We start from the raw sequence: 26,473 nt of genomic DNA, 5'->3' as shown, positions 1-26,473 counted from the left end.
GACAACTCCATTGTGTCCTCCTCCCAGAGTGCTAAGAACCTTGGCGTGATCCTGGACAACACCCTGTCGTTCTCAACTAACATCAAGGCGGTGACCCGTTCCTGTAGGTTCATGCTCTACAACATTCGCAGAGTACGACCCTGCCTCACGCAGGAAGCGGCGCAGGTCCTAATCCAGGCACTTGTCATCTCCCGTCTGGATTACTGCAACTCGCTGTTGGCTGGGCTCCCTGCCTGTGCCATTAAACCCCTACAACTCATCCAGAACGCCGCAGCCCGTCTGGTGTTCAACTTTCCCAAGTTCTCTCACGTCACCCCGCTCCTCCGCTCTCTCCACTGGCTTCCAGTTGAAGCTCGCATCCGCTACAAGACCATGGTGCTTGCCTACGGAGCTGTGAGGGGAACGGCACCTCCGTACCTTCAGGCTCTGATCAGGCCCTACACCCAAACAAGGGCACTGCGTTCATCCACCTCTGGCCTGCTCGCCTCCCTACCTCTGAGGAAGTACAGTTCCCGCTCAGCCCAGTCAAAACTGTTCGCTGCTCTGGCACCCCAATGGTGGAACAAACTCCCTCACGACGCCAGGTCAGCGGAGTCAATCACCACCTTCCGGAGACACCTGAAACCCCACCTCTTTAAGGAATACCTAGGATAGGATAAAGTAATCCTTCTAACCCCCCCCCCTTAAAAGAGTTAGATGCACTATTGTAAAGTGGTTGTTCCACTGGATATCATAAGGTGAATGCACCAATTTGTAAGTCGCTCTGGATAAGAGCGTCTGCTAAATGACTTAAATGTAAATGTAAATGTAAATGGTAGCAGAGAGAACAGTCTATGACTAGGGTGGCTGGAGTCTTTGACAATTTTCAGGGCCTTCCCTCTGACACCGCCTGATATAAAGGTCCTGGATGGCAGGAAGCTTGGCCCCGGATGTACTGGGCCGTTCGCACTACCCTTTGTAGTGCCTTGTGGTCAGAGGCCGAGCAGTTGCCATACCAGACAGTGATGCAACCAGTCAGGATGCTCTCGGTGGTGCAGCTGTAGGACCTTTTGAGGATCTGAGGACCCATGACAAATCTTTTCAGTCTCCTGAGGGGGAATAGGTTTTGTTGTGCCCGCTTCACGACTGTCATGGTGTGCTTGGACCATGTTAGTTTGTTGGTGATGTGGACGCCAAGGAACATGAAGCTCTCAACCTGCTCCACTGCAGCCCCGTCGATGAGAATGGGGACGTGCTCAGTCCTCTTTTTCCTGTAGTCCATAATCATCTCCTTTGTCTTGATCACGTTGAGGGAGAGGTTGTTGTCCTGGCACCACACGGCCAGGTTTCTGACCTCAACCCTATAGGCTGTATCGGTGATCAGGCCTACCACTGTTGTGTCATCTGCAAATTTAATGATGGTGTTGAAATCGTGCCTGGCCGTGAAGTCTTGAGTGAACAGGGAGTACAGGAGGGTACTGAGCACGCACCCCTGAGGGGCCCCCGTGTTGACGATCAGCGAGGCGGATGTGTTGTTACCTACCCTTACCACCTGGGGGCGGCCCTTCAGGAAGTCCAGGATCCAGTTGCAGAGGGAGGTGTTTAGTCCCAGGGTCCTTAGCTTATTGATGAGCTTTGAGGGCATTATGGTGTTGAACACTGAGCTGTAGTCAATGAATAGCATTCTCACATAGGTGTTCCTTTTGTCCAGGTGGGGAAGGGCAGTGTGGAGTGCAATAGAGACTGCATCATCTGTGGATCTGTTGGGGCGGTATGCAAATTGGTGTGGGTCTAGGGTTTCTGGGATGATGGTGTTGATGTGAGCCATGACCAGCGTTTCAAAGCACTTCATGCCTACAGACGTGAGTGCTACAGGGCGTTAGTCATTTAGGCAGGTTACCTTAGTGTTCTTGGGCACAGGCACCATGGTGGTCTGCTTGAAACATGTTGGTTTTACAGACTCGGTCAGGGAGAGGTTGAAAATGTTAGTGAAGACACTTGCTTGTTGGTCAGCGCATGCTCGCAGTACACGTCCTGGTAATCCGTCTGGCCCTGCGGCCTTGTGAATGTTGACCTGTTCAAAGGTCTTACACACATCGGCTGCAGAGAGGGTGATCACACAGTCTTCCGGTACAGCTGGTGCTCTCATGCATGTTTCAGTGTCATTTGCCTCGAAGCGAGCATAGAAATAGTTTAGCTCATCCGGTAGGCTTGTGTCACTGGGCAGCTCTCGGCTATGCTTCCCTTTGTAGTCTGTAATGGTTTGCAGGCCCTGCCACATCCGACGAGCGTCAGAGCCATCCCATTTCCTCCCTCAAATACACAGGCATTGAGCATGTTGCTCTACCAAGGAGAGGAGGTAAAATCGAGATCATACCACTACAGAGGGAGGCCTACTGGATATTCTATTTAAAAACATTGACCCCTAGTGATCTGAATATTGACTTTAATCTCAGGCCCTTCTTATGACCAATTATATTTTCTGTGAACAGGTCTTGTAAATTAATTTATTCTTTCTACAGCTATCAGCATACACACAATATGTTCCCCCTGTTCATGATGCTTATTATGCATTATGGTTGAACCAAAAGGTTACATGTAACCCAATAATTTTTTTTTAATGAAACTGGAAATATTTAAATGTATATGTGAAATGAAACAATAATGTATGTTGATGCTAATATTATGCCAATGCTAACAATGGCATAATATATTAAATATACTGTGGGCTATTGTCTTTTAACAGTTTCGCTCAATTCATTCTTATCAAACTAGTAATTATTACACAGCCCTCACTATTGTCATTGGTTGCACTAATTGCACTGTATGACTACATAACCTGCCTCAAGCATTCATGGCATTACCCTGACTAAGGCACAGGGATGCCGAAACGTTGGTGTTTTTTTACCCAATAAATTACTGGGAGGTTATGGGTATGGTGCGACTCACTTTGTTTTTATAGCTTATCAGTTTACTAACCGTTAGTCACCAACTCTATACTAAAACATTTTCTCCTGGTGTGCACCAACTCAAGCTTTTTATGAAATAAAACTATGAAATAACACATATGGAATCATGTAGTAACCAAAAAAGTGTTAAACAAATCAAAATATATTTAATATTTGAGATTCTTCAAAGTAGCCCCCCTTTGCCTTGATGACAGCTTTGCACACGCTTGGCATTCTCTCAACCAACTTCATGAGGTAGTCACCTGGAATGCAATTCAATTAACAGGTGTGCCTTGTTAAAAGTTCATTTGTGGAATTTCTTTCCTTCTTAATGCGTTTGAGCCAATCGGTTTTGTTGTGACAAGGTAGGGGTGGTATACAGAATATAGCCTATTATGGCAAGAACAGCTCAAATAAGCGAATAGAAATGACAGTCCATCGCTACTTTAAGACATGAAGGCCAGTCAATCCGAAACATGTTAAGAACTTTGAAAGTTGAAGCTGGCACTCATGAGGACTGCCACAGGAAAGGAATACCCAGAGTTACCTCTGCTGCCGAGGATAAGTTCATTAGAGTTTCGAGTCTCAGAAATTGCAGCCCAAATAAATGCTTTACAGAGTTCAAGTAACAGACACATCTCAACATCAACTGTTCAGAGGAGACTGCGTGAATCAGGCCTTCATGGAATTGCACGAATTGCTGCAAAGAAACCACTACTAAAGGAAATCAATAATAAGAAGAGACTTGCTTCGGCCAAGAAACACGAGCAATGGACATTAGACCGGTGGAAATGTCTGATGAGTCCAAATTTGAGATTTTTGGTTCCAACCGCCGCGTATTTGTGAGACGAAGAGTCGGTGAACGAATGATTTCCATGTGTGGGGTTCCCACCATAAAGCATGGAGGAGGAGGAGTGATAGTGTGGAGATATTTTGCTGGTTACACTGTTGGTGATTTATTTAGAATTCAAGGCACACTTAACCAGTATGGCTACCACAGCATTCTGCAGCGATACGTCATCCCATCTGGTTTGCGCTTAGTGGGACTATCATTTGTTTTTTAACAGGATATTGACCCAACACACCAACAGGCTGTGTAAGGGCTATTTGACCAAGAAGGAGAGTGATGGAGTGCTGCATCAGATGACCTGGCCTCCACAATCACCTGACCTCAACCCAATTGAGATGATTTGGGATGAGCAGAGTGAAGGAAAAGCTGCCAACAAGTGCTCAGCATATGTGGAAACTCCTTCAAGACTGTTGGAAAAGTGTGTGCAAAGCAATCATAAAGGCAGAGGGTAGCTACTTTCAAGAATATTAAATATAACATGTATTCTGATTTGTTTAACACTTTTTTTGGTTACTACATGATTCCATATGTGTTATTTCATAATGTTTATGTCTTCACTATTATTTTACAATGTAGAAAATAGTAAAAATAAAGAAAACCCCTTGAATGAGTAGGTGTGTCCAAACTTTTGACTGGTACTTTATGTCAAAGACTGCAGGTATAAAAAAGTCATAGACTACTTAGGACATACTAAAGTAGTCAGCGTGAAAATATTGGGCCTTCAACCGCCGCACAAACATTCAGCATCATGGACAAAATTTGGCTTAATTCAACCAGCACAATTTGAATATATTACAGTGGGATATGGAGAGGGCTATGACGCTGAGGTGAAATTATGACCACAATGAGAGATAGAATGATCAGTGCAAAGAAAATATAGGACTTCAGCACCACAGGCATCTGGACAGCCACCCCTGGACCTATGTTACCGCGCCGCACCTATTTTACTGCACCCAGCTCACCTCACTCACCTCACTGAGGTGGGCTGGATAGGGTAAGATGCAAATTTTGGTAACAGAATGACAGTACAACCTGCACAAACCGTCATTCTGTTACCAAACTTTTAATCTTCACAGTTCTTAACGTAAATGGGCTTTTGTAAAATGCATAGAGTTGTATGGTTTGTTTAACTTTGCAATCGTTGGTTTGTGTTTGACATACATTTTAAAGTGAAAAATCGGTGTCTCAGCATCAGTCTGTTATCTGGGAATTGTCCCATACCATTTACCGGAATCCTTGAATGCATCTGTGACCTACAGCGACCTCTATCAGCATTAAGCAGACAGGGAATCTGTGATTCTTCTCTAGCAACATCTAACATTTATAATAACATTTTTGCTGTGACATTTGTTTATACATTTGTTTATTAAATTGTCACGTTTTGTACATTCACGTGAAATGCATTGATCGTTGACCCCAATGTTAACTATGAAGGGTTAATGTTTGAAGCCTCTGATTAGTATAGGTCCTCCTGCTGTGCAACAGTGTGGCAGTACCTTGATTAAAGATTGAGAGATTCCTACACTCAAAACAACTTGGCTCTCTTCAACAGAATTGAATTGAATTGGGAGAGTGAGAGAGAGAGTGTGAGATGGTCAGCAGTTTAATCTCAGTGACGGGTACATCAGTGTACGGTGACATATGGACACCCCGGGGCCATTTCCTGAGTTTCACGCCTGTCACAACCAAACACCCCAGCTTTCAATCACCTGACGATGAGCACTGTTGGTGGCCATTCAACACCCACTGCCCTCCAACAGACATACTGACTGACAGACACACACGCACGCACGCACGCACGCACGCACACACACACACACACACACATAAACAGACATAAACATATTTTTGTTTCTTCCATAAAGCATTTTTACCTCATTGTGAATTGGATGGTTGGAGTGTAATTTCTGTGATAAAGTGTGTGTACCCTATCGGTAAGTTTGCAGTGTTTGGAACTAGTCAAATAGTAACACAACAAGTGTCAGGCACTGCTCAGTTCTACCTTCAGGCAACACTGAACCTGCCAAAGGCACCAGGTTGACTGCAGAGGCAGAGCCATCAGTCAGCTGAGCACAAGGCAAACACAGCTCTATTGACTTTTAGCCTTTTAACATTTCACTTTCCTCCACCTCAGGCATCGGCACAGTTACAAAGCACAAGCACAAGTCTGTAGTACACTTTTAATAGTAAGATATACAGTATATCTTGATTTGGATTCATAGCATGGAAGTGTGGATACCTAATATAACCATTCTCATTTTAAATTGACAGGGTAATTTCAGGGCTAAGTTGATTCTGTCCATGTACCTGTTGATCACTTTGATGCTCACACTGTGATTTACTCTGATATTAACATAGCCACTGCCTGTTCACCCTGCTATCATCCAGAAGGCGAGGTCAATACAGGTGTATCAAAGCAGGGACCGAGAGACTGAAAAACAGCTTCTATCTCAAGGCTATCAGACTGCTAAACAGCCATCTCTAGCACATCAGAGGTGGCTGCCTATAGACATAGATTTGGAATCACTGGCCACTTTAAGGAAATGAAACACTAGTCACTTTAATAATGTCCTCTCATATGTATAAACTGTACTCAATACTATTCTACAGTATCTTAGTCAATTTAATTGTGTGTAAATATTGCATCACCCATCTCATATGTATATACTGTGTTCCGTACTATGGCACTGTATCTTAGTCCAATGCCGCTCTGACATATATGTATATATATTCTTAATCCATTCTTTGCTTAGTATTAAGTGTATTTTGGCTATAGGTTGTGAAACTGTTAGAAATTACTTGTTATTTCGCTACACCCGCAATAACATCTGCTAAACACGTGTATGTGAACAATACATTTGATTTGATTTGATATAATGCTCCCACCAACTATATGCACTGGCTCTAAACTGATTGATCAAGTTTAGCCAAGATAAAAAATAAGGTTTTCTTCTCACGAACATTTTTTCTTTCTCTCAAATAATCAGACACCCACACTATTGTGGTTCGCAGGCCCTAGAGTTCTGGAGCCCTTTTGGTTTTCATTTCTCCCTGCACTTAATTGGTTGTTTGGCTGGGGATAGTAAGAAGTGCATACGCCTGGCTACCCAGATAAAAAACAGGCTATGAAAACCAGGAGACACTGTGGCCACAGAGAACCGGACCTGTGCACCATGTTGTAGTTTAACCAGGCACCAGTAAAAATGGCAACTAGATGCTTGAAACTTCAGTGTGTTGCATGATCTTTGGATAAACATAGCAATCAAGAGTTTGTGATTGGTTGCTATTACACTGTAGCTATCTAACTGTTGCGTACTATTATCTCTTTATCCCTTTATGCTTACACAGCTCAATATCATGACTTGGTTTAATTTAGTCTCCATCTATAAAGCCCTCTCTGTCTGTTATGTGGTTAAGAGTGTGTTCGTATATTCACTCTGGCTATCTACTCCAATTTCAGAGCAGTCTTATCTGTGTTCAAGAGCACAGAATAACTGACGAATTTATGAAAGCTCAACACCTGTTGAAAATGACCGGTGTCATTAACCGTCGGCAAAGAAAATATTTAAATTGTTACCAGCAGCACAGTTACAGTCACCAATACTCTATATAACATGAAAGCAGCCTAACCAGTTCTGCTAGGGCTAGTAAAATGGTCAGAGTGAGGTGTTCTCTCATTTGTGTCTCTCATTTGTGCCTGGAAGTAGCTAGCAAGCTAGCCAATTTTAGCCAGTTAACTTGGGTGCTTGACTGCCGTTGTGAGGTCAGAAGAACGCTCGAATCAACGCTACTCCTCGGCCAGAGCGTCTAGTGTGTGCTCTGAATGCTCCGAGAGCGAAGCGCTCTGAATTTACTAACACACAATTTGACAACTCTCTGAATTTACAAATGCCCAGAGCGCACTCGGGCACTCCAGAGTGAATTTATGAACAAACCCTAAGTAACCACACTTTGCAATCTGTTGGTAAGAACTCTTAAGTAACATGTTTACCAGGATGGAAAGTCTATTGTACCACAGTAGGCTATAGGTGGCTTTTGGGTTCCCTCTATTTACTTTTTGCAATAGGTCATTTTTTGCCATATACATATGTCAACTCTTAATTTGATCACTCTTTTGTTGCAGAGAATTTTCCTGCTTTTTTATCTGGATAGGAATTTTGTATTGTTTTTAAATGTTGGATTATTGAGTGCTTGTTGACATTTACTGCATTGATTGATAGGAACTAGGAACATAAGCGTTTCGCTGCACCCACCATAAGACCTGCTAAATTGTGTACACCACCAGTAAAATTGTATTTAAGATTACAGTGCATTCGGAAAATATTCAGACCCCTTGACCTTTTCCACATTTTTTACGTTACAGCCTTATTCTAAAATGTATTAAATTATATATTTGTCTCATCAATCTACATACAATGCCCCATAATGACATAGCGAAAACAGGTTTTAAGAAATGTTTGCATATTTATAAAAAAAATATTTTAAAAATACCTTATTCACACCCTTTGATATGACACTCGAACTTGAGCTCAGGTGCATCCTGTTTTCATTGATACTTTTTGAGATGTTTCTACAACTTGGAATCCATCTGTGGTGAATTCAATTAATTGGACATTATTTGGAAAGGCACACATCTGTCCATATACAGTTGAAGTCAGAAGTTTACATACACTTAGGTTGGAGTCATTAAAACTCGTTTTTCAACCACTCCACAAATTTCTTGTTAACAAACTATAGTTTTGGCAAGTCTGTTAGGATATCTACTTTGTGCATGACAAGTCATTTTTCCAACAATTGTTTACAGACAGATTATTTCACTTATAATTCACTGTATCACAATTCCAGTGGGTCAGAAGTTTGCATACACTAAGTTGACTGTGCCTTTAAACAGCTTGGGAAATTCCAGAAAATTATGTCATGGCTTTAGAAGCTTCAGATAGGCTAATTGACATCATTTGAGTCAATTGGAGGTGTACCTGTGGATGTATTTCGAGGCCTACCTTCAAACTCAGTACCTCTTTGCTTGACATCATGGGAAAATCAAAAGAAATCAGCCAAGACCTCAGAAAAAAAATTGTAGACCTCCACAAATCTGGTTCATCCTTAGGAGCAATTTCCAAACGCCTGAAGGTACCACGTTCATCTGTACAAACAATAGTATGCAAGTATAAACACCATGGGACCACGCAGCCGTCATACCACTCAGGAAGGAGACGCATTCTGTCTCCTAGAGATGAACGTACTTTGGTGCAAAAAGTGCAAATCAATCCCAGAACAACAGCAAAGGACCTTGTGAAGATGCTGGAGGAAACAGGTACAAAAGTATCTATATCCACAGTAAAACAAGTCCTATATCAAGCATACTACATAACCTGAAAGGCCGCTCAGCAAGGAAGAAGCCACTGCTCCAAAATCTTCATCAGTCAGGAAGTTAAAGCTTGGTTGCAAATGGGTCTTCCAAATGGACAATGACCCCAAAGCATACATCCAAAGTTGTGACAAAATGGCTTAAGCGCAACAAAGTCATGGTATTGGAATGGCCATCACAAAGCCCTGACCTCAATCCAATAGAACATTTGTGGGCAGAACTGAAAAAGTGTGTGCGAGCAAGGAGGCCTACAAACCTGACTCAGTTACACCAGCTCTGTCAGGAGGAATGGGCCAAAATTCACCCAACTTATTGTGGAATGCTTGTAGAAGGCTACCCAGAAACATTTGACCCAAGTTAAACAATTTAAAGGCAATGCTACCAAATACTAATTGAGTGCATGTAAACTTCTGACCCACTGGGAATGTGAGGAAAGAAATAAAAGCTGAAATAAATCATTCTCTCTACTATTATTCTGACATTTCACATTCTTAAAATAAAGTGGTGATCCTAACTGACCTAAGACAGGGATTTTTAAATGTCAGGAATTGTGAAAAATGGAGTTTAAATGTATTTGGCTAAGGTGTATATAAACTTCCAACTTCAACTGTAAGTCCCACAATTGATAGTGCATGTCAGAGCAAAAACCAAGTCATGAGGTTGAAGTAATTGTCCGTAGAGCTACGAGACACGATTGTGTCGAGGCACAGATCTGGGGAAGGGTACCAAAACATTTCTGCAGCATTGAAGGTCCCCAAGAACACAGTAGCCTCCATCATTCTTAGACCTGGCCACCAGGCCAAACTGAGGAATCTGGGGAGAAGGGCCTTGGTCAGGGAGGTGACCAAGAACCCATTGGTCACTCTGACAGAGCTCCAGAGTTCATCTGCGGAGATGGGAGAACCTTCCAGAAGGACAACCATCTCTGCAGTACTCCACCAATCAGGCCATTATGGTAGAGTGGCCAGATGGATGCCACTCCTCAGTAAAAGGCACGTGGCAGCCCGCTTGGAGTTTGCCAAAAAGCACCCAAGATTCTCTGGTCTGATGAAACCAAGATTGAACTCTTTGGCTTGAATGCCAAGTGTCACGTCTGGAGGAAACCTGGCACCATCCTTACGGTGAAGCATGGTGGTTGCAGCATCATGCTGAGGCGGTTTTTCAGCGGCAGGGACTGGGAGACTATTCAGGATCGAGGGAAAGATGAACGGAGCAAAGTACAGAGAGATCCTTGATTAAACCTGCTCCAAAGCGCTCAGGACTTCAGACTGGGGCGAAGGTTCACCTTCCAACAGGACAACGACCTTAAACACACAGTCAAGACAACGCAGGAGTGGCTTCGGGACAAGTGACTTAATGTCCTTGAGTAACACAGCCAGAGCCTGGACTTGAACCGGATCGAACATCTCTGGAGAGACCCGAAAATCGCTGTGCAGCGACGCTCCTCATCCAACCTGACAGAGCTTGATAGGATCTGCAGAGAAGAATGGGAGAAACTCCCCAAATACAGGTGTGACAAGCTTGTAGCGTTATACCCAAGACGACTCGAGGCTGTAATCGCTGCCAAAGGTGATTCAACAAGATACTGAGTTAAAGGGTCTGAATACTTAATTAAATGTGATATTTAATTTTTACATTTTTAATAAATGATCAAAAATGTTCTAAAAAACGGTTTTTGCTTTGTTATTGTGGGGAATTGTGTGTAGAATGATGAGGGGGGAAAACAATTTAATCAACTTTAGAATAAGGCTGTAACGTATCCAAATGTGGAAAAAGTCAAAGGGTCTGAATACTTTCCGAATGCACTGTAGATGTGGGACATCTGGCATCTGGTTCGGAACTAAGTGGGTAACAGGTACATGGGGACGTATCCCTATCACAACTTTTCCTCATAACACAGTAGCAGTTGACAAAAAGATTGAGTTCATAGACTGTGCTATGGTTCATACAGAGCATAGACCAGAGGGATATACTACAAGGCAGGATCAAGAAGCTAACTTGTCTAAATATTCTGATATAACTGCTTTACTTTTTAGAATGATAAGCTTGAAATGGACATGGTCTAATTCAGGGATCATCAACTATGTTCAGTCGTGGGCCGATTTTTTCCTGAGTGGACGGTCAGGGGGCCGGAAGACAATGACAAATAATTGGACACTGCAAATTGACGCAAGAAGCCCTAACAAATATAATATTTGACTTAAACATTATAATATCAAACTTTGCTTACATGTGTATACGATCACATATGTCTCTCTATTATGTGTGGGAATACTTTGGAACAGATTTCCTAAATTAAAATCACTTGGAGCTGATATGCTGGTGGTTTTGAAGTATGTTATGTCCAACAATAACGATTTTTTTTTAAACAATATTTTTTTTGCTCTGAAAACTTGGTGGGCCAAATAAAATCGCCCACGGTTGAAATTGTCAGTTGGGGAAACCTGGTCTAGTTGATTCAACAAACAAAAACACATATCTATGTTTAGCTTTCTTAATTAACGAGAAAATCTGGCAAACTCATGGATCATGCTTTGTGGTATACCTCTCAGCAGCGTCTCATACAGAGTTGCACCTCTAGAGGGAGTGCAGAGATGCTGAGAGGGAGACAGAATTGGAGCGTGTGAGCGGTGGCGCGTCGGAGCTGGGGAGAGAGGGGGAGAAGCAAGGGAGTGGAGAGAGAGAGAAAACGACAGGAGGATATTGTGTGTTTATGTCTGTTTGTCACCACTGGTCCCCCTCTCTGACTATTCAAACCGTCAACAGTACCGGGGACTTCAATTCGTCCTATCCTTCCCAGTATTGGCTTGGCTCGTGCGGGATAGTTTGGACGGAAAGAAGCGAGAAGGATGATCATGGTGAGTTATTCCTCGTTCCAGTGTGTTCCGTCCTAGTGTGCATGTTTGATGTAGGCTTCTTTAGTCGTATGCTATCTAGGGCAGGCAAAACCTTATTCTATTTTACACCCATCTAATTTGAGAAAAAGACATTATTGCTATTCTATCAGTGCGTAATTCAAAGCAGTCGGCGGAATGTTATTATATTATTATAGTGGTTGTGCGCCTGAGTCTGTGTTTATCATAGTGTCTCAGTAATCGATTCGTGTTTCTTATGGCTCAAATATGTAATTAGCCCTATATAAGCACGGATATAAAAAAACAGGCATTTAACGCTATAGGCTCTAATATCCTTGAGTTTCACATAAATTAGTTTGCAGGTTAGAGAAGCACACTAAAATTACTGCTGCCATCTAGGCATTGCAGTCATAGCTGCTATCTCAAAGGTCGCAGCTGCAGGGATCTTCACGTCTAAAATGAATTTCCAACCGCAAAGCGTCTGTTTTTTTCCATGTATGAGTTATTTTAAATTAAATATAGGCTAGGTCATCATAACGGGAAGTAAAAAAAACTGCTGATGAGCCAGCCCTACAAAAAGTAAATACGGCGAAGTGATGCGTTGGAATGTGGAATAGTCCACCGCTCGTTTGTAATGTCTGTCGTGTGTTTATTGACTCGTGGCCTTTGTTAGTCAGGGCCTGAGCCATGCTAGAATGTATTCCCCCTCGCTGGTTGAATAACAAGACACATAGGCTACTTAGCGGGCGGGTGTGACATGCAACATTGTAGACTACAAGTTGCCGCACACCGTAACACAGCATCAAAATGGTCATAGCTGTGATCTCCGCTATGGTTGTCACATAGGTTACACTGAACAGAGTTATGTAACGAGTGTGTGAGCTGTGAATGCGGCTGATGATAGCCCCACGGCCTTCGCATGGAATGTTACGTTAGCCTCTCGTAGACCTTGGATACATTCTTACCATTAGCCTATGTTATTAGGCTACACTCTTGTTAGGCCTATATTCCATTAATAAAACCGTATGCCTATGCTGACATTAATTACACCAGGCTACAATAATAAATAGCCTATAACAGGCAATATGTCTGATGATGCGATTATCAAATATGTTTTTACTTTGATGCGCTCCCCACACAACACAGTAGACTATAGGGTAATAGAAATAGGAGCTGTCCTCTAAAAACTAAAATAAGGATCTGATTATTAACAATTACGAACGGATGCCAGTCTCTACCCAGCTAGCACATAACGTTCAGAGAACCATATGGTTCTTAGAGCTTGGTGAGAGTGTGGTTATCCTATGGTTATTTTGCATACTACATTCCCACAACTTTCTGGTAATAGTGCAGGATAGTTGCTTTGCTTTGGAACATTGTGAGCACATTTAAGGAACTTGACAAAAAAAAAAATATTTTCTTGGCATTTCATTAATTTAACAGAATGTTTCTTAAAAGTTCAAACATGGTTCTAAGAACATTCTCCAACTGGTTTGAGATTGGGAATGTTCTCAAATAGTTCAGAGAATGTTAAGAAACAAGTTTTCTCTGGGAATTTCAGTATTTCAGCATAACGTTTCCTACAGATTTCCTCATGGTTCTATTTAAAGTCATGATCTCACATTGTTACGAGAACGTTAAGAAACAACGTTCTTCTGGGGGAATTTCAGTACTTCAGCTAAATGTTTCCTACAGGTTTCCTCATGGTTCTATTTAAAGTCATGTTCTCACATTGTTCCGAGAATGTTAAGAAAACTTTCCATAAAAACCACAAGAAAAATGTTGTAACGTTCTGTGAATTAGGGGTGTGCTGAGTAGTCGGACAAAATTGGTATCGTAACGGATATGGGATATTTTCTGGATACGATTATGATCCGAGTATTTACTATCCGTGATCAGAATTGTATTTTATTTTCGGGTGCCGGCAAGCATCATTCTCATGTCAGTCACATAGTTTCTAAACCATACTGAACTGTCTTTGAGTCAGTCATGTGCGTGGTCAAAATAACTCAACTGGATAGTTTGCCTGTCTGTAAAGAGAAGGGCAGGCTGTACGTTGATCCTGCTGCTCTGATTGGATCGAGTGAAGCTGTAATTCTCCGGCCACTCGCTTCATAATTTCATCCAATCGCTTTCCCTTGCATGTTTTCAGTCTGATCATTTAGATTGCTGCTGCCTGCTACTATGATAAATCACATAGTGAGGACGTTTGCTATCAAGCTATCAATGTGCATAATATCTAACAAGTGGAACAATGGTATGGAAAAAAGATGAACCGCTAATGTGCATTCTGACTGAGTGACAGCAAACCTGACTGCCCGCTGCAAGTTGAGTACACAGACACACACAGACACACTCACCCCTCCGCACACTGCTCCTAATCTGCATAATTTTTTGTAGTGAGAATGTCCAGGGAGATATTTTGCCAAAATATATTTAGGCATATTAACACCTAAAAAAAATTACGATCACGTGTATCAACTGATCCGATCCGACTATCACCTGTCAATTTATGGATACGATTACAAATATGAGTATGGCCATGTCGGCACACCCCTACTAAGAATGTTATTTGAAAACATATACATTCCATTCTCAGCATCAACAAAACTCTCTATTATCTATCTTGTTAAGGGTGTTCAGGTGTGTTGGCCGCGTCCACTATTTGGCCACACCTGATTTTAATGACTCTTTTTCCTTTGAAATGTTTGAATAGACTAAAATGAACAGCTTTGCATAAGTAAAAAAAAACATGGCATGCTAGCTCCATCCAGGTGGTGCAGTACACTAATTTCATGGATATAGAACAGAAGGTTTAAATCTCACTGACGTTGTGCCACAATAAAAAATAAATGTGTTCGGGTGCCTCCCGAGTGGCACAGCGGTCTAAGGCACTAGCTGTGTCATTACAGATCCTGGTTCGATCCCAGGCTGTGTCGCAGCCAGCTGCGACCGCTAGACCCACGAGGCGGCGCACAATTGTCCCAGCGGAATGCACGCTGACATGGTCGCTAGGTGTACCGTGTTTTCTCCGACACATTGGTCCGGGTTAGGGTTACAAAGGGTTGAAAACTTTCCAGGAAACTTCCATAATTTCTCCATAAATCTTCCATGGCAAGTTAAGCCCTGGAATTTGAGGACTTTTGCTTAAATTCATCAAAAAAGTTAGCTTATATCAGTGAACCTCTTTTGTGGGATACACATAAGGCAATTCTAGGTCTTGTGGCATATTTTGGTTAAACTATCCCCAATTCAATGGAATTGCAAGCCTCTGCATGCACAGTGCATTCTTCCATCACATGTACAGCTGATTCTCAAGATCTTGCTCACTAATGAGATGCTATTGAGCCCACATTATTACACTGTCTGAGCCAATGAGCCAAGGACTACATGCTTTCTGGTAAGTTTTGATTACAATACTGGGTGGGGTGAATACAGTTGAAGTTGGAAATTAACATACACCTTAGCCAAATACATTTAAACTCAGTTTTTCACAATTCCTGACATTTAATCCCAGTAAAAATTCCCTGTTTTAGGCCAGTTAGGATCACCACTTTATTTTAATAATGTGAAATGTCAGAATAATTATAGAGAGAATGATTTATTTCAGCTTTTATTTCTTTCATCACATTCCCAGTGGGTCAGAAGTTTACATACACTCAATTATTATTTGATAGCATTGCCTTTAAACTGTTTAACTTGGGTCAAACATTTTGGGTAGCCTTCCACAAGCTTCCAATAATAGGTTGGGTACATTTTGGCCCATTCCTCCTGACAGAGCTGGTGTAATTGAGTCAGGTTTGTAGGCTTCCACACGCTTTTTCAGTTCTGTCCACAAATGTTCTATAGGATTGAGGTCAGGGCTTTGTGATGGTATGCTTGGGGTCATTGTCCATTTGGAAGACCCATTTGCGACCAAGATTTAACTTCCTGACTGATGTCTTGAGATGTTGCTTCAATATATCCACATAATTTTCCTGCCTCATGATGCCATCTATTTTGTGAAGTGCACCAGAGCCTCCTGCAGCAAAGCACCACCATAACATGATGCTGCCACCCCCGTGCTTCACGGTTGGGATGATGTTCTTCGGCTTGCAAGCCCCCCTTTTCCTCCAAACGTAATGATGGTCATTATGGCCAAACAGTTCTATTTTTGTTTCATCAGACCAGAGGACATTTCTCCAAAAAGTACGGTCTTTGTCCACATGTGCAATTGCAAACCTTAGTCTGGCTTTTTTTATGGCGGTTTTGGAGAAGTGGCTTCTTCCTTGCTGAGCGGCCTTTCAGGTTATGTCAATGTAGGACTCGTTTTACTGTGGATATAGATACTTTTGTACCGGTTTCCTCCAGCATCTTCACAAGGTCCTTTGCTGTTGTTCTGGGATTGATGTGCACTTTTCGCACCAAAGTACGTTCATCTCTAGGAGACAGAATGTGTCTCCTTCCTGAGCGGTATGACGGCTGCGTGGTCCCTTGGTGTTTACACTTGCGTGCTATTGTTTGTACCGATGAACGTGGTATCTTCAGGCGTTTGGAAATTGCTGCCATGGATGAACCAGACTTGTGGAGGTCTACAATTTTTTTTCTGAGGTCTTGGCTGATTTCTTTTGATTTTCCCATGATGTCAAGCAAAGAGGCACTGAGTTTGAAGGTAGGCCTTGAAATACATCCACAGGTACACGTCCAATTGACTCAAATTATGTCAATTAGCCTATCAGAAGCTTCTAAAGCCATGACATCATTTTCTGGAATTTTCCAAGCTATTTAAAGGCGCAGTCAACTTAGTGTATGTAAACTTCTGACCCACTGAAATTGTGATACAGTGAATAAGTGAAATAATCTGTCTGTAAAGAATTGTTGGAAAAATTACTTCTGTCATGCACAAACAAGATGTCCTAACCGACTTGCCAAAACTAGTTTGTTAATAACAAGAAATTTGTGGAGTGGTTGAAAAACGAGTTTTAATGACTCCAACCTAAGTGTATGTAAACTTCCGACTTCAACTGTATATGTTATATGACAAACATTATTTTTTATTAACTAGTAAATAGTAGCCTACAGCAAAGTGTGCTTAAATCATTTCTAACTTGTTAACAATTTCTGCTAGCTAGTTTTTGCTACTATGTGTGTTTTAGCTTGCTTGAGCCTGCTAACTGAGGAGTGTTAACTCATCTGTTTCCATACATGTTTCATTTTATAACATGTATTCTACAAAGGAGTTGTTTAATCTAACTGCTTAACTATTTATCTCTACATGGAATAGTATTAGGGATTTTTTTAAAATTTTTCCCCCTAATCTTTACAGGAAAATGCCACTGGCACTATCTGATGTGTGGAGACATTTCACTTCAGCTAATGTAGAAGGAAAAGCTGTGTACATTTGCAAATACTGTGCCAAATCATATGTGAAGAATGCAACAAAGATGCAGAATCATCTGGCCAAGTGCATGAAGTGCCTTCAGTGCTCACAACAAGCAACCTCTGACACAAGTCCCTCTACTTCTATTCAATATGAAAATAATGAATCAGACACCTTATCTATAGCAACAGCTCATGGTCCTCCTGGAATCAGAAGTTTTTTTGATTCAATGGAGGAACGTAGTCAGAGAAATGTTGATGAATGTCTTGCTCGAGCTGTGTATGCAACTGGTTCACCTCTGATGCTCACAGGCAATGTGTTTTGGAAGAGATTTCTGAATGTTCTTCGCCCAGCATACATCCCTCCAACCAGACATGCTTTATCTACTCATTTGCTGGATGCAGAGTTCAACAGAGTTCAAGTGAAGGTCAAGCAAATCATAGAGAAAGCAGACTGTATTGCAATCATCTCTGATGGGTGGTCGATTGTTTGTGGGCAAGAAATAATTAACTACATCATATCCACCCCTCAACCAGTATTCTACAAGAGCATAGACACAAGGGACAACAGACACACCGGTTTCTACATTGGAGATGAGGTAAAGGCAGTCATCAATGACCTTGGACCACAGAAGGTATTTGCACCGGTGACAGACAATGCTGCGAACATGAAGGCTGCTTGGTCTAAAGTGGAGGAGTCCTACCCTCACATCACACCCTTTGGCTGTGCTGCTCATGCATTGAATCTGCTCCTCTAGGACATCATGGCACTGAAAACAATGGATACACTCTACAAGAGAGCCAAGGAAATGGTTAGGTATGTGAAGGGTCATCAAGTTATAGCAGCAATCTACCTCACCAAGCAAAGTGAGAAGAATAAGAGCACCACATTGAAGCTGCCCAGCAACACCCGTTGGGGTGGTGTTGTCATCATGTTTAACAGTCTCCTGGAGGGGAAGGAGTCTCTCCAAGAAATGGCCATATCACAGTCTGCCGATATGGACACCCCCATCAAGAGGATCCTCCTGGATGATGTATTTTGGGAGAGAGTGGTAAGCAGCCTGAAACTCATGAAACCTATAGCAGTAGTCATTGCACGGATTGAGGAAGACAATGCCATCCTGTCTGATGTTCAGACTCCGCTTGCAGATGTAAGAGAAGAAATCCTTACTGCCCTGCCCACTTCACTGTTGCTCCAAGCAGAGGAAACTGCAGTTCTGAAATACATCAAAAAGCGTGAAGACTTCTGTTGGACCCCAAGTATGCTGGCAAGAGCATCCTGTCTTGTGCAGAGATCAACAATGCCTACGGTGTCATCACTACTGTGTCTCGTGACCTTGGCCTGGATGAGGGCAGGGTTCTTGGCAGTCTGGCGAGTACACTTCCAAGCAATGGTTTTGGGATGGAGATGCAATATGGCAGTCGTGCCAACATACTATATCTCATCAGCCACCTGGTGGAAGGGGCTTTGTGGATCTGAGGCTCTTTCCCTTGTTTCCTCCATCATCCTCCAAATCCCACCAACATCAGCCACCTCAGAGCACAACTGGTCCTTGTTTGGGAACACACACATACCAAAGCACACAACAGGCTGACCAATACAAGGGTTGAAAAATTGGTGGCCATCTGGGCAAATTTGAGGCTTTTTGAGCCTGACAACGAGCCATTCTTAACAAGGTTGGAAAGTGACAGTGAAGATGAGGCCTCAAAGTCTGATGTTCAAGAGGTGGACTTTGAGGAGGTCCAGGGAGAAGACATGGAAGCCTGAGAGGAAGACAACCAAAGCTTTAGTTTCTAGACTATCATTTTACAGATGTATGTTGAAAATGTTTTTGGGAGATGTGATGGATCATTGGGGATCATTCAATATTCCCTTTCTTTTGTTGTTTAGTGAAATCATCCCATGTGAAGAGTCAACTCATTTAATTAAAGTTCAATCCGTAAATAAATAGTTTAAAAAAATGTATATTGGAAGGAATTAATCATTTGCAATTATGTCTACTTATGATAAGGTAAAATGTTTATGTTTCTGTCTCCATATGATATGGTAAATATATCCAATGCAAAAAACATCTACATTTAAATGGTATTAATATTAATTAGCATATTTCCATTAATTCCCATATATTCTCCTTAATTTCCATATATTCCCGTTAATTCCAACCTCTGAATATTCCCCAAAATGTGCAACCCTAGTCCGGGTTAAGCAGGCATTGTGTCAAGAAGAAGTGCGGCTTGGTGGGGTCGTGTTTTGAATGATGCACGGCTCTCGACTTTCGCCTTTCCCTTCTATACGGGAGTTGCAGCGATGGGACAAGACTGTAACTACCAATTGGTGAGAAAAAAGGGTAAAAAAATAAAATAATAATAATTAAATGTGTTTGCATGATTAATGCCTAAGCAAATACATTCCTGTGTGTCCTATCTGGGCTTGGAGTTCAAAACAGTTAACCCAAACTAAACTAGCAGTATTATAAAAAACTTTATTGAAACATGTTCTCAGAACGTTATTTAATTACCTTCAAATAACCTAGAATTTCCGTTCTCAGAACGTTAATAAAACATCCCAGAAAAAATGTACAGGAACCATAGTAAAACGTTCTTAGAACCTCACTGCAACCTACAAATTAACATTCCCAGAACAGGCAAAATGTTCCGTTTTACCTGTCAGGAAACGGGTGGCTTCGTTCACAGAATCAATGGGGAACCAAAAACGTACGTTCCCACAACTTCCAAAGAACCAAATGTGCTAGCTGGGTATGCACACACTGTTTGCATTATGTAACGCCAGCATGCTGCTGTCCGGTCGAAATGTCGTGCAAACGTCCCGGAGGAATAGTCCCCAGCATTCTATTCTACAAACGATAGCGAGGTAGGAAGGAAAGGATTCAGGCAGGATGTCTACAGCCACAGTCATACAAACCAAGAGATAATTGCAGCTGTTGAACGCCGTAACGATTGGCAACATCCCGACATTTGTAATAGGACCACCACACTGGTCGACCTTGTGCACGGGAGAGAAGGGACTGTTCGGAATCGGAGGGGTGTAGCTTCCACTTTGACTGAAGGCTATTCTCCTTGAACCTCTCTTGATCAACCAGAAGCCACGACCAGCAGCCTGGACGGATACGTGCCAGAGAAAGCATACGATAGCCATAGCGAGGAAAATCTATTTTTTTGCTTCAACAACACAACATGCTTACCGACATGAGCGGCTTCTCGTGTTCCCAATGAAAAAAAATGGAACGAGAGGCGACAGCACATCAGCGTTGCGTTGATTTAAGCCGTTCTGCACATTCAAGAGCTCAGGTCGTTTTGAGGCCTGTCCCTGGTACGCTCAGTTGATGAGCCTAGAAGTTTAGGGAATACTGGGATTTATGAGGCTGCATCAGCTTTGATACTGTAATGTCGTGATGGTGATCATTATACCTATTCTTTCGATTTTTTATGACAAGGCAATGTTTTCTTAGTTATTATAGTTATTATATGGTTATACATTGGGCTCCCGAGTGGCGCAGCGGTCTAAGGCACTGCATCTTAGTGCTAGAGGCGTCACTACAGACCCTGGTTCGATTCCAGGCTGTATCACAACCAGCCGTGATTGGGAGTCCCATATGGCGGTGCACAATTGAACCAGTGTCGTCCGGGGTTAGGGTTTGGCAGGGGTAGGCCGTTATTGTAAATAAGAATTTGTTCTTAACTGACTTTCCTTGTTAAATAAAGGTTAAATAAAATATATAATTATTACTATATGTCTAGACATATAGTAATAATTGTATTTCACCATATAATAATAAATAATTATGTCATTCATGAGCATTTAAATATGCCTAAGCTACTATAGACTATAGAATATGTTGCACTAGTCTTATTATTATCATGTATGGGTAACCTATAGCACTGCACAAATGATAAATCAGTTCCAGTAGTCATTGGTAAAATAATGCACGAGATCTTGAATACATTATAAAAGCCTAAAATGTGGAATTTCTTTTAGTGTACAACTTATATAAGTGACAAGATTTGTTGGGCTTGTGCCCAAATATAGCCTACCTTAATTTACAGAAATTAGGAGAAATCTCTCCTTTGTCTAATTGATTCAGGAAATGTACATTTGAAGGGTCATTTGCATTGATGGAGGTGTGTTAGCTGCTTGGAATCAAAGTTGCCACTAAACCACAGATCTAGGTCCAGCTTTTCCTTCCCCAATGCCCAACTCTAACACCATGAGGTAGAGTCAAACTGACCCTTAATCTGTATTTGGAGGCAGATGGAGGAGGGTAGTGATACAGGCATCATGTCCATGATGGTTGCCCAATCTGATTATTTTCCAGTGATCTTGTCTTCATCAGTGAGCGAATGAGTCAGTGATAATTTTCATGTCATCTGTGTTTCCTTCCAGTGATGACAGGCTCTGACACCCACCACCTGTTATCACACCTTCCTCTTTACATCTTTAATGAGTTAAGCCACCAAGGAAAGAATAGCCTAAACCTTGACAAATGTTTAATTTTTGATACACACAAAAACATTTGGGGGGGCAAAAAGTATGTGGGGATGGCTGAGGGATGATCTGGAGGGGGGCTAGGCCCTTTCTTAGAAGTTGGATAATTTAGCATTTTTCAAATACCTGAAGCAGCTTTTTCCTATAATCTATAGCCATAATCATTATTTTTTAACTCTGTCAAAAATATGTTTATTTTTCTGCATATCAAGCCATAAGACTGCTGAATTAATCAAATGGCCACCGGACTATTTACATTGACACCCCGACGCTGCTACTATTTGCTGTTTATCATCTATGCATAGTCACTTCACCCGTACTTACATGTACAAATTACCTTGACTAACAAGTAGCCCTGCACATTGAATTGGTACCGGTACCCCCTGTATATAGCCTCGTTATTGTTATTTTATTGTGTTACTTTTTATAATTTTTTACTCTAGTTTATTTGGTAAATATTTTCTTAAACTCTTCTTGAACTGTACTGTTGGTTAAGGGCTTGTAAGTAAGCATTTATACTTGTTGTATTTGGCGCATGTGACAAATAAAGTTTGATTTGATTTTGATTTGATTTGACCTCTTGAGCTGTCTGTATCCTCCTGACTAGTGGTTATTTTTTTAAAGAAACTAAATATTTTTCTCTGCATCTCTGCAAAAATCTGGGTAGAAGATTGAAAAGAATGTGAGTCTTAATCAGTGCATTTAGTAATTGCTTGCTTTATCTAAAGTCTACCTACCTTGCCAGCAGGTATGCCACCTAACATAGTTAAACAAGCTAGCTACTATAATTTGATTGATAGCCTGAAATGGCTTTTTGGTAGCTAATTATGAGGTTGGGAGATTGGGAACCTATCTGGGCTAGCTAAAGCCAGCTTCATAAAATGCTAGGTGGCTAGTAGTATTACAGAGAAACAACAACAAAAAATGAAAGACTTTTATTTATATACAGTATATTATATTTTTTTACAGGACAAATCTGAGGGTGCATGTGCCCCTGTGCCCCCTATGGGCATGATGCTTCTGTTTGTGATGATGATGATGGTATTGTTGTCTGACTATTCTTAGAATGATGATTGTACAACTTTCATGTATGACTTTGTTTTGGGTGCTGTCACTGACCCATGACATAAATGTATGGTTAAGTGGTTTTCTGAGGTTTTTGCTAACACAATTCTTACTTCTAATTCCCTTCTAATTTCACCTGTATTTGTCTGTGTTTTGTGTCTCTCCTCCAAGACTCAGAAGCCCTGGAGATAGGCCGGATCACAGAGTGATTCCCTAAACCCTGCCTTTCACCTGCTCGATCCGAAACGCTGGTTTGACACGCCTCTGGACCTTCCCCGGTCACATTCACCCACCTACCCACACCCCTGCAGAACTGCGTCTGAAAACCCTCACTTCTTCAAACCTCTGCCTGCTGGGATAAATGAGTGGAAGGGCTGGAGAGGATAGGGCTGGGATATGTACCAGAACCCACACAGGTAATGTCCACAGTCATACAGGTGACCTTAGAACAACAGGTGAAGCGTTTTTATTTTGGACATTAGGTTAAGGAAATACATGTGAGGGTTGTTCTTTTTTTTTCTTAAATCATTTTCAGAAAGACTATGTTGCATGTCTAATTTAAGTTGGTGGATCTATGAATGTTTCCAAGTTTATTGAAACTTGAACTGCCCCCGACCCCCTACGCTGTGCTTTTCCCCCTTTCCTCCTACACAGAATGTCCTGGTTTAGTGGCTTCCTAGTGGCCAGAGTGGATGACCGAAAGACCTCGTGGGGGGAGCGCAATGGCAAGAAGTCCAAGCAGAAGGGAGGCTCATCCCTTTGCAACCCGCGTTACATGAGCTGCCTGCGGGATCCGGACGCCATGGAGCCCCCCTCTGGAGCCCCCCTCCACCCCCACCACCGCGGAGGGCCGGCTGGGGCGGCAGGCGGGGGGGGCAACTTTGGCGTGCGCTGCATCTGGCAAGAGGACCACTACGGCAAACGGAGCGGCGCCGCCGGGGAAGGGGTGGGGCTCAAATCTGTCGACCTGGGTTTTGAAGATGGGGACCTGAAAGGGAGGAAGGTGGGGTGTAGTGGGGGTGGCGGGAAGGGGGGGGATGAGGGTCCCAATGGGGAAGGTGAGGTGACGGTGGCGGACTGCTGGCTGCGGGTGATGCAAGTGTTCCAGTCCAAAAAGTTCCAGTCTCATAAACTGGAGCGTCTGTACCAGCGCTACTTCTTCAGGCTCAACCAGAGCTCCCTCACCATGCTGATGGGGGTGCTGGTGATTGTGTGCGGCGTGATGCTTACCTTCCATTGTGTCCACGCAACCCCGGACGTGGCCTACTCCTCGGCCCTCTCTGTAGCCATGGCCTTGTTCATGGCTCTCATGGTTGTGTGTAACCGGAACGGCTTCCACCAGGACTACATGTGGATGGTGAGCTACCTGGTCATCGGGGTGCTGTTGCTGGTGCAGGTGTTCGGGGTGCTGATGGTGGCGCCTCGCAGCGCATCTGAGGGCATCTGGTGGTCTGTCTTCTTCATCTACATTATCTACACGCTTCTGCCTGTCAGGATGAGAGCAGCCGTGCTGAGCGGAGGTGTGCTCTCCACCATTCACCTGGTCACCACCTGGCAGTTCAACCAGGAAGACGTGTTCCTCTGGAAACAGGTAGGAACTCAGCCTGCTCCTGTCCATCATAAAGGTATAGTATATGTTCTATTATGTGGGTGCCATAGTGTACACAACTGAAGGGAACTCTTATATTGTTGTCAAGCGACGTCTTTGGCATGACAATGAACAAACACAGACACGACTATCTAAATCATTTCTGACCTTCACTATTCCTTTGGTTGTCCGGCTATGTTAATTAACTGAGATTTCTGCTTTGGCTTGAGTGTAGACCTACATTCCACTCACGGTTGACGAGACATTTGGGTGATGACCCATATAGGCAGTAGCTTACTAGCCCACTTTTTGGGGTTAGATGTGCTTCTTGGCCTGCAGTGTGTTGTATTCATTTGTTTAAATGTTTCTATGGCTGCAGTGAGTGTGTCTTTGCAAGCTGAGACTTTGTGGTATCTGGGCCTTGCTCTTGGACCTACAGCACGGGCTACAATATTATTGTTGTATCAGTGCAGCCAACCATGTGGTTCAAGTCTGACAAGACATTGTTTTCAGGGGCATGTTTGTGGATTTGGCAGCATGTGCAGTCCCTAGGGAAAGTCTACACACCCATTGCACAGTCTTCACATTTTGATGCCTTAAAATTCAATCCCCAAAAATATGAAATTGAGGGAGTTCCTACCGATCTACACAACCTACTCCACATTTTCAAAGTAAAATACAAATTAGAGAGAATGTTCAGAATTAATAAAAATACATTAAAATTAAGTTGTATTGATTGTGTGTCTGTCTTCACACACCAGAGTTAATACTTGGTGGAAGCACCTTTGGAAACCATTATAGCTGTGAATCATTTTGAATAAGGTTTAACCAACCTTGCACAACTCTTCGGGCAACATATATCCATTGTTTTTGTCAAAATTGCTCAAGCTCAGTACATTTGGTTGGTAATCCTTGGTTGGTAATCCTCAGTACATTTGGTTGGTAAACATTTGGTTGGGCCTCCCGGGTGGCGCAGTGGTCTCTGGGTTCACGCCCAGGCTCTGTCGCAGCCAGCCGCAACCGGGAGGTCCGTGGGGCGACGCACAATTGGCATAGCGTCGTCCGGGTTAGGGAGGGTTTGGCCGGTAGGGATATCCTTGTCTCAGTATGTAAATGTAATAAAAATGTATGCACTCTACTGTAAGTCGCTCTGGATAAGAGCGTCTGCTAAATTACTAAAATGTAAATGTAAATGTAATCATTGCTGTACAACAATATTCAAACCGTGTCCCTGATTTCAAGCAGATTTAAGTCATGACTGAGACTGGACCATTCAGGAACACTCAACACCTCTTGGAAAGTCATTCTGGTGTATTTGACTTTCAAATTGGTGTTATTGTCCCACCGTAAAATAAAACTCTATCCCAGGGTTAGGCTTTCAGAAGACTGAGGAGGTTTATCCTCTCACTTTTTACATAGTCTTTGCTCCTGCTGTTGACAAGCATACAAATAACAAGATGCTGCTACCACAATACTTGAAAGTGTTACTTGAATTTCCATTCACTTTGAGTATGTTATGTAGATCAGAAAGAAGAAGATTTTTTATTTTTTTAAAGATTTTATTTTAATTCAGAAAAATGTAAAGACGTTGTGGTCACTGGATGGAACAGTGTTTGTCACTGTGTTGTCACTATATTTCTGAATGTTTTGTAATAGTGGGTTTGTCAGTGTGTTGAGGCAGTGAGTGTGTGTGTGGGTGCAGGTGTGTGTGTGTGGGAGTGTGTATCTGTGTGTTTGTGTATGTACGTGTGTGTGTATGTGTGTGTGGGCTACTGTAGGTTGTTTGTGCGTCATGCCAAGGACCCAGGGGCTAGCTGAAGGTCAGTGGGCTAAATTAACCGCCTCGACCGGCCGGCTGTGTGTGTGTTTGTGTCTGCGTGAGTGTTTGTGTGTGTACATGCGTGTGTGTATGTGTTTGCACGTGCTTACATGAATACTCGTGTATGTGCACATGCTCA

The 26,473-nt window shown here is 42.5% G+C and overlaps 1 protein-coding gene across 3 annotated transcripts in view; it reads left to right on the top strand.

Annotated features, from left to right (window-relative positions):
• Window positions 1–11,753: 11,753 nt before the first annotated feature.
• The window catches only part of LOC129861167 (adenylate cyclase type 6-like), a 63,472-nt gene continuing 48,752 nt past the window's right edge, over window positions 11,754–26,473 (top strand). Inside the window, exons 1-3 of one of the 3 annotated variants that reach the window (XM_055932344.1) lie at window positions 11,754–12,003; window positions 23,099–23,343; window positions 23,582–24,518. In XM_055932344.1, coding sequence (XP_055788319.1) covers window positions 23,324–23,343; window positions 23,582–24,518 — 957 coding nt within the window. In that variant the 5' untranslated portion in view covers window positions 11,754–12,003; window positions 23,099–23,323. Of the gene's footprint in view, window positions 12,004–20,092; window positions 20,690–23,098; window positions 23,344–23,581; window positions 24,519–26,473 lie in introns of those variants that run through there. The other 2 variants (XM_055932346.1, XM_055932345.1) reach the window with 2 other exon arrangements.

Source organism: Salvelinus fontinalis, chromosome 8 (genome assembly GCF_029448725.1).
Source record: "Salvelinus fontinalis isolate EN_2023a chromosome 8, ASM2944872v1, whole genome shotgun sequence".
Classification (NCBI taxonomy): domain Eukaryota; kingdom Metazoa; phylum Chordata; class Actinopteri; order Salmoniformes; family Salmonidae; genus Salvelinus; species Salvelinus fontinalis.
The sequence above is the reverse complement of the archived record's forward strand: the minus strand, read 5'-3'. Positions and strand labels throughout refer to the sequence as shown.